General features: G+C 36.5%; 1 protein-coding gene across 1 annotated transcript; it reads right to left on the bottom strand.

Annotated features, from left to right (window-relative positions):
* Positions 1–134: 134 nt before the first annotated feature.
* Positions 135–9,007, bottom strand: LOC144443463 (sorbitol dehydrogenase-like). The gene is made up of 9 exons (XM_078132946.1): positions 8,851–9,007; positions 7,802–7,835; positions 6,704–6,868; positions 5,433–5,592; positions 4,977–5,095; positions 4,289–4,354; positions 3,050–3,225; positions 2,061–2,182; positions 135–1,250 (listed from the first exon to the last, which is right to left on the bottom strand). The coding sequence occupies exons 1-9, from the start codon at positions 8,905–8,907 to the stop codon at positions 1,094–1,096; spliced, it is 1,056 nt and encodes a 351-aa protein (XP_077989072.1). The 5' UTR covers positions 8,908–9,007; the 3' UTR covers positions 135–1,093.
* Positions 9,008–9,277: the final 270 nt, after the last annotated feature.

The following is a 9,277-nucleotide window of genomic DNA, read 5'->3' as shown; positions in this document are numbered from 1 at the left end:
ACCGATCCATCCAACCATCCATCCACCGATCCACCCAACCATCTATCCATCTCTGATAAAGGCATGTGTGTACAATGTCTTACATAAGAACAAAGTACACACTGAAAATAAATTAAACAATGTCATTTTCACTGGCAATTTTATTCATAATTTCTGCAATGACAATTTACTGATCAATGCCCATTAAAGCCGCACTTGCTGCAACTGGACGTTTTTTAGTATATGTACATGTTTTGTTGGGTACAAAAACTTACTCCTAATATTGTATACCGTGAATAGCATTGCATCACCTATGGATGAACGTTTTTAACTCCTCCTTATCTGCCGCTGGTACTACACAAAATCTGCCAATCAACTTAAGAATAGTTCCCAGTCAAATGTCAAAATCGTATTAGGACACATGTAGCAGAAAAGGGTCCATTCACTGCAGCCTATAAAAATGTTGTCTATACTAGGAAATCTAACCATATTCCTATCCAAACTTAGTCCTTCCCTTTACTCCATACCTTGACTAAAAACGTACAACAATCGATTGTAATTGTACAGTCAGTCCATTGTTCCATATTTGTGTCACTGTCTTTTGTACAAATTGCTAGAGAGTATAATTTCTGTTCTCAATAACCAGTAGATTTACAAATGCTACAGTCCTTATTTTTTAAAAACATTTTAGTACTGAGTGGGTGGAATACAGATTTAGACTATGTGTTTGCTTACATATATAGTTTATATAATCCATTTTGTTACTTTCTTTCTGAAAACCTACATTTAAGTGGTATTTGCAGATAACCAGAGATATCGTCGTCATTCTTGATGAGGTACAGTTTCTAATCTTATGGTCCCCCGTCGTTACTTTTTGTTTCATTTTGAAATGTCCTTATATTTATTCCAAAGGTCTCGGTCACAAACAGCGCCATTTGTTTTAAAGAGTGGAGAAACTTTTCAATTTTGGACAATATTAATACTAAGTTGAATATACAGCCACGTTTCCTGTTCATTTTCCTCTTATAAATCATCTCTCAACAAGTCAATGTTATATTTATCATTTATGATAGTTTGTAAAAAAAACGGCATCTCACACAAGTGTTATGGTTGTCTACTCTTTGACTTTTATTATGACCTTAATCGCTCCGTCAGCACCAGTTTTTGCCGTCTCAAAAGCATCGAGTGTTTTTGACATTGGGAACCTGTGTGTGACTAGGGGCTTGACATCGACCTTTCCAGATGCTATCATCGCTAGAGCAGTTGGGTAACTGTAAACAGAATTGAGAAAAAATAGTGTAAATTTAGAAGCGTTTACATATGTACCAGTACTTAATCAAAACCCTGTGCATGTACACCATTGATATTTAATATTATGGCCCTCATCAGGTGAAAGTTTTGCTTGTTTTTGATCTGAACAAAACCATGTTCCACTTTTTTTATCCGACTTCTCAAATTATTTGTAAGGAAAGAGAAGGAAATAATGTGCTCAGTGGCTAAGTGTGAAAATAGTATCTGTCAGCATCAATCGTACTGTTTGTGGTTGTACACTGATATAGGGAGTCTTTGTGTGCTTTATATAATAGTCTTGTGTTTGCATATGATGATCTGTTATAGGCACAAGATGTTTCCCACAGAAGACTCCCTAGCTCACTGGCACAATGCAATGTGACATAATTTGTTGGATATTGCCGATTTCTGCAATTGTTCAGGTGTTTTGAAATATCACTTTTGTTGTGTTTCTGTGAGTATAATTGAAATGTTGCATTTTCAGACTTCATTTGGATTGGACACCTTGTAAAAACTTACGTCATATTTTTTTTTTCGAATGATGACACGGTGCACAATTAGCTGAAGAGAGTATTGCCTACCTGTAGCAAATGAGTGCACAAGTATTCAATTCACACAAAAACCATGCACAGTTATATCTCTAGATATGATAATAACAGAACTCCTCAATACATGATCATCAGTGTGGGTACTGATTATATACTTCAGTTGTACTTTCCCTAATGTTTCACAAGTAAATAGCAAGCATCTTGCTCTAAGATCATTTACTGATTCAACAATAGGAATCTTACCAGTTTGAATATCTGAATATGCCTCTGATGTCCACTTCCCGTACAGCAGCATTAACCACTGGTAAAGTTACTTCAGCTGGTCCAAGACCAACAAGAACCAGAACTCCTCCAGATTTTGTTGCCTATAAATATCAAAATATGTAAACAATTATTATAAACTAAACTCTGATCATTGCACTATAAGGTCTGACAAAAAAAACTGTGGTTCCGATTATGCGCAATTTTAGAATAGGTGGGGTAGGTAGATTTTTTATTCAATTATTTTTATATATCTTTTTTTTTCATATGTGAGTGTCTAGTTCAGGTAGTTATGTTTTCCGTTGTTTTCCATATGGTCTCTGTGTTATTGGTTTCTTCTCATCAGATGTAGTCATTACAGATTGGATGAACAGTTTTATATTGTCTTTTTAAGTTGATGTCAGTTTCTGCATCCACTATTTCTTGTGAGACTTCACAATTTTCGCGATTTTATTATTTTTTCTCGAATAATAAAAAAAGTTTAGGGTTGGCGTGAAAAACTAGGTGGGGTCAGGTAACCGGAACCAAAAAAAATTTGTTCTAGGCCTAAATATAGTTAGGCTTTTGCTATTATGGAAATCATGCTTGACTGTTTGATTTTCATAGTAGTGCCATGGAAAGAAGGTATATAACGCACACCGTCTTTTCATGTCAACCTCAATATTCTTGTCAAAAAAACTACATTCCCATCATTCGATCTGTTTACTAGTTTTTCAAACTTCATGGAAATAAGCACAACTTGTTCACCCCTGCATCAGAAACATAACATTTATATGAGACCGAATGCCCATACAGTAACAAAATTTCTTAGAAGCAAATCCCAAATTTTTGCCACTGTTTCATCAACACCGTCAAGGGTATACTACAAATTGCTGTAGTCATATGTCTCCGAAGAGACACATGAAATGAGTGTGACAGAAACATTTGGGACAACATTTTTATGGCGATTGGAAATGCATTACGTTACTTACATATATTCCTGTCTGTATACTTGATGGTGCACCACTACACTCTACTGTTATACTAGGCATACATCCTAAGGCCATCTCAATTCTTTGGGCCATCTCTTTGCCATCCCTTGTATCAACTAACAAGGCGTGATCAGCTCCCAGTTCCTTAGCAACATTTAAACGGCCTTGGTCAATATCTGAAACAGACAGCAGAGAAATTACTCATGAAAATGACAGTTGCATAATTTGATACTTTAATACATTAATTAGTTTTATGCTAATAACATACAAAAACTTAGTAGTAGTAAAGTTACCTTACCGTAATCTCTAATTTTTGAAGCAACTAAGTAGCTTTCATCAGCGTAATGATGTTATGCCGTTTGGTCAGGTGACCTCCTAATGGAATCACCTGAGAGTAGACTATTGTGAATAGATGGAAGATGGTATCCAAAGTCACAGTTGAGGGACAACTTTGTTCTCCGCTATTAAATCTCAATAGATGCTCATATTTTCCTAGTCTGCACAGAACTTTTGAGTGCTCCATTGTGGTGTGTCCTTGCCTGTTTATGGCACTGTTGAGATACATTGTTAGCTCATTGTACGTCCTAGCCATTGTATTCTCTTGATTTCAAGGGCTAACGAAGTATCTCACAAGCACCATAAGCAAGCCAGGTGTGCCCTGTGGCTTTGAAATGTCTCCCTACAGCTGTGAACATTACTTTCTGTTGTAAGTGTTCTTTGAGACAGATTCCAAACAATCTGGCTGAAGCCTTGTTTTTATGACTCGGATACTTTGGTATTATCAACCATGGAGATATAGATGATGTCACATGACTGTTATAAAAACAAACCCTACGTTGGTGACAGTCAACAAAATCTACACTTTGCAATCATCTTTTGCAACAATCTTCACAGAACATCATACTTACGTATAATTGGCAAAACTGATGTACAATCAATTTTTAAACATGTATCCGAGGTTGTTGTGTTGTTGTTTGTTTGTTTGTTTATATTTTTTAATTTTTTTTTTTTGGGGGGGGGGTGGAGAAGACATATTTTTCGGCAATATAGCAATGGACAATACTAGAACACATGATACAGCCTATTACAGGAGAGTAAACCACAAAGTGTATTTATATGTTAACTAATTTCTCACTGTCTTAATTCTTTACAGCATGAAACAAGACTACACAGACCTTTTTCACTTTATTGTTCTTGACATACAATGTATATATCTTGTAAAAAGAAAGGGGTGACTACCTGTTATAACAACTTCTCCAGCACCCATTGCCTTTGCAGTTAGAAGATTAACTAGACCAATTGGACCTATGGAGGAATAGAAATAACAGAATGTGATTAAAATATGATTAAATAACTTCAATTACACTTTAAATTCTCTTCTGACAATTAAATAAAATATATTTTGAAGGAAAATGATGTGTTAGCATTCATTCAGGGTTTTCAGCATCAATGTTCAGTGTAGATTATAATGTCTGACTGGAGATCTAAAGATGTGTGACTATGTGGCCAAAATATATACATTTCTATATTACGTGCAAGCCAAGTTGTTGGCATTCAAACAGAAAAATATGTGTTTATACACTTGTCATTAAAAGTCTCAACAATATGGGACTATGGAATTATTCCTATGGTGCTAGAGATGGACATTCAAATTTGCTATTATTGTGCAGGTATAATTATATAACCTTCAATACGGATATTTCTTCATTCAGCCTGAGAAGACTTATGAAATATGGGTTCTCACTACTCAACTTTAATATGTAGTGACAAGGCCCCTTATGTCACCCATACTTTCCAAGAACAAAAAAATATCAAGAGAATAATATCTAAATTTATGTACAATTTTTGATTAACCCAACACTAGGAGACCATATATTTCCAATGAATGGACAACTACAAAACATCTAATTTTGTAGAATAGACTTACCAGCCCCACATATGAGTACCTTGCTTCCCAATGTGATACCAGCCCTACGACATGCATGGACACCGACAGACAACGGTTCCAACAAAGCACCTTCCTCTAATGTTACATGGTCTGGAAGTCTGTGACAGTAATAGAACAAAATTTTTTCTACTTTAAGAAAAATGTGAAACAGCAAAAAAAATGTGTAAAGAGATTGTTATTAAGTCATCACTATATTATATCCAATCTGTGCAGGCGTCTGTCTTTCCCCCCAATATATACATGGTGATGTTTCAATATAAGGGGAAGTGATAGATGCATGTATACTAGATGTTATGTACTGATTATTTGTGATGACCTCAATTATATGATGAACTTTTGTGACAAAGTCTTTCGTTTCAAGTGTCCAGAAGAACTGAGAAGCTTCACTTCATCTTTCTGTCGTAGTCTATAAAGCAACACTCAATTCTTACTTACTTGTAGCAGAAGTCTGCAGCATGACAGTAATAGTTGGCAAGAGAGCCATGGACAGGGGGTGTAGCACAGAATACAATATCCGCACAAAGATTATATCTGCCACCCTTGCAGAAATCACACATCCTGCATGGCACACCAGGTTCTACAGCAACACGGTCACCTTCAATGAAAACGAGAACCTGGGAATTAATTTGCAAATTTGCCATCTTGAATGGTGTGTCATGGGAAACTTAGCACAACACTTAGCTTGACATTGTGAAATCTTAGACGCAGAGTGATGGAGGGCGATAAAACTACATTGCACCTATAATGACCCCTTATTTGGCTCGGACACACATAGCTCTAAATAGTGGCCATGGGTCAATCTGTTGACAAAGAGTGCAGTCGTAAACTTTTAAGTAACAATTTTCAAGTCTGTGTTTGGATATTTTAATTCACTACAGTAGTTTACCAACACAGTTGAATTTATTTTCATTTGAAGATTACAGTATCACATCATTGATAATCATACTGCTGTTAACATTGATCTCACATTTGTGGTAACAACAGCAAGGCTTGGTTTACCTAACCTTCACAGGACTTAAAAGGGGAATGCTACTGTAGGAAATAAGGTTTCACAAACTTTGGGTTGTGTAGAGTCATTTGATTTAATGATTCACATCACATACAATATATTTAATTGTTGAGTAGTACTGAGTTTAAACATTGTTCAGTGGAAGCCCTTGCTATGTATGGACATACATAACTGTCACATGGGAGACAGCTAGCTAGTATACATGATGTATACACCTTAATATTCATGACTCCTAATTGCTTGTAACCTTCATATAAATTAGTAATGATAATGACACATCTGGGATTACATTCTTTTGTAGCATGATACCAGTGATGAGTCATGTGACCTCATCAGACTGGTGAACAATTCCATAGGTGTGGATGAAAGCTTCAGTTTTGCTTTCACTTGTGTGTTGTGTGTCATACGTTTAAGTTCCATTATAATGATAATTTATATCCTGCTATCTCACATAATGCAAGTGATATAAATTCATGAACTGGCTGACCAGAATGCCACATTTATGAAAATGATTTCGTGTTTCCTGCAGTGGCGTTCCACAGCATTGAATCCTTCCAGTCAACCAAGGTTAGCAGTGTCACAACAGATCTATATACATGTATGTACACAGATCCCAAAGTTGTATCTGACTATGCTAAGTTTAGAATGCAAGTTTGCTGTTGATGGTGAAAGGTGGCAAAGTGAAACAGTAACTCACCAACTTTGAGACTGGTGACTCCTTCTCCCAGTCCAGCGACCACTCCACTGGATTCATGTCCAAGTATCATTGGGGCCTTTACAATGAAATCACCAATTTCTCCATGGGTCCAGTAGTGAACATCAGAACCACATATACCAACAGAGTCCATAGCTATCAACACCTCTAAAGAAGGCAGGCACAATAAACATTAAATATAAAACAGATAATGTCCAAAATGAGTACATCATGTAGATATATGGGGGGGGGGGGGTCTCCCATTGAAAAGTTATATCTGTATGTTACATACATTGTAGACAGCATACGGTGTCTACAAACAAGTCTCAAATAGGATGGGTTTTTTTTCATTCAATATTTTACCCTGTGTTTCTCAATGGGGAAGTACTTCATACTGACAATTCATATTATTTTTGTATGTAACACAGTCACAACAGTTTTCATCTTGTCTGAAAAGGGGTAGACATGTCCCAAACAAGCATTTTGTGTGGATTGAGTCGGTCCCTTCAGTTTTGCTTTCACTTGTGTAAATTATTTTGATTGGTTGATCGATAGGTAATTTGCTACAATTGTACATGTGTAAAGGGGTAAGGATTTCTCTCAGTCTCACATCCCCATCAGAATGATCACCACCACCACTTTCCAATCAAGCTCAAGCACCCCCCCCCCTCCCCCACACACCACATTAAGATTAATATTGTCACTCTTCTGATTATGTCTACTCTTTCATAAATTAGTTTGCACAAGAAATAGATGGAAGTTTTGGACTTTGACTGTGTGGACAGTTGAAGGTCATTTCAAATATACGACAAGATTTGATTTATTCTATACTTCATTCTCTGACATACAATACAAAGTAAACAATGACAAATATTACAAAGACAATGTAAACAACATGTAAAAGATCACTCATTGTTTGCACTCTACCATATAACTGGAAGTGACAGAAATATGGAGGACAAATAATGAAGAATCGTTCAGTGTAAACCATCACATTGTATTTCAAATATTATGCTTACTAGTGTGGTTTCCCTTAGTGTAATCATGTTTATTTGTTTCCATAACACAAATCATGCAAAAAAAGAAGATAAAAATACATGCCATTTTTTCCTGGAGATGGGAACGCTACTTCCTCCTGAACAAAGTTAACAACAAAGAAAGAAAGATAATAATTAGTAAAACTCTACACACACAACTGAATTAATGGTAAAATAATTTCCATTCATGGATTGGCTGTATTATGAAGCTATAATTGGACTGCACTGACGTTGTTCTGTACTACTCTCATGAAGCTTGCTTTTTGATCTGACGAAAAAATCCCAGAAAATATTTGTTTAACCAATTGTTTCCAACCTATACCTGTGACTGAGAATTTAAACTGTTGTTCTTGTTTATAAAGTAAATTTCAGTGCACTGTGCCACATTATTTCACAATGGCAAAAGACCAATACACTATAAATATCATACTACATGCGATATGTTCTGAGATTGCCGCTATATAATCGGGGGTGGCTGCTCTATATCGAGGTGGGCGCTAGTACAGGTTTGACGTATGTACCAGCCCTTCCCCTAGTCCTGCTTGCATACGGAGGAATTCGGAACTCGATTCTGACAATTGTCCCTCCCCCTGTTTAGAGTCAAGTCAGTAATACAGACTCGTGCACCGTCATGTGTAAGCAGGACTACCCTTCCCCAAATTCAAAACGGTTCTAATACTTCTATACCACAGTTTTATACCTCTAAAACTGGCCACACAATTATGTGAATATAACTGGCCTTAAAGAATCTATCAATGTAGCCTACAACTGCAGTTCTAACTGCTGACAACATAAATAATAGTCACTGTTGCCACGCCCCTTTACTAAAAAAAGTTGCTGGCTGCAAAGTTGACACGTAAAATTTGTTGTACAATGATACACAACCTGTGCTCTATGCGAATCTACTGCTGCGAAAAAGTTATCCTTATTTTGTAATTATTACATTAGGCATGACACAACAAAGGCAGCACTTTGTGAACTGTCCAAGTGCCAAACTCTGAACAATAAATGACATTGTGATCATTGTAACGATGTTTACGTTTTGTTGATGTACACTGTGCGATTTAAATGTCAACAAAATGTCGGTCCATTTTAAGTGTTAATATTGCTTACCAAACGTAGGTCTCCCTTCTCACGAAGAAGTGCTGCAACGTTCTTTTTATCCGACATGTTTTAGCGTTTCGATAACAATTTATAAACACTGACTTGAGTGCAGGATCTAGGAACACGTTTTTCACAGCTAGCTGGCAGCCGTACGTGCATCAAGGACAGCTGATTTGCACACGTCACGAAATGATGTGACCCCAGGTCATTATATTGACTATCCGCTTTATTTTTCGAATGGACAACTTATGTACAAGTCGAGAGTCCAGTGAGTATATATGAAGAGAGGTGAAGCCTAACCATAGAAGTCTAAGGCCTACCAAACACAGAGTAGCTGATGTTCATTTATTTTTAAGACCAGGGATAAAGGGTAAAACGTAAACAAAGCTGGCCTCATACTCAGATTCAGAATTAGATTGGTGGTCGATCGCGTAGA

This window comes from Glandiceps talaboti, chromosome 12 (genome assembly GCF_964340395.1).
Source record: "Glandiceps talaboti chromosome 12, keGlaTala1.1, whole genome shotgun sequence".
Classification (NCBI taxonomy): domain Eukaryota; kingdom Metazoa; phylum Hemichordata; class Enteropneusta; family Spengelidae; genus Glandiceps; species Glandiceps talaboti.
This window is presented reverse-complemented; position numbering and strand designations above follow the sequence as displayed.

Bases quoted from the DNA above. Each gene is read 5' to 3' on its own strand.
- LOC144443463 (XM_078132946.1), bottom strand. From the start codon at position 8,907: ATGTCGGATAAAAAGAACGTTGCAGCACTTCTTCGTGAGAAGGGAGAC. The intron at 6,869-7,801 runs GCATGTATTTTT...TGCCTTCTTTAG, and splicing joins CCCATCTCCAGGAAAAAATG to AGGTGTTGATAGCTATGGAC. The intron at 2,183-3,049 runs GTAAGTAACGTA...TGATATTTATAG, and splicing joins GTATACAGACAGGAATATAT to GCAACAAAATCTGGAGGAGT.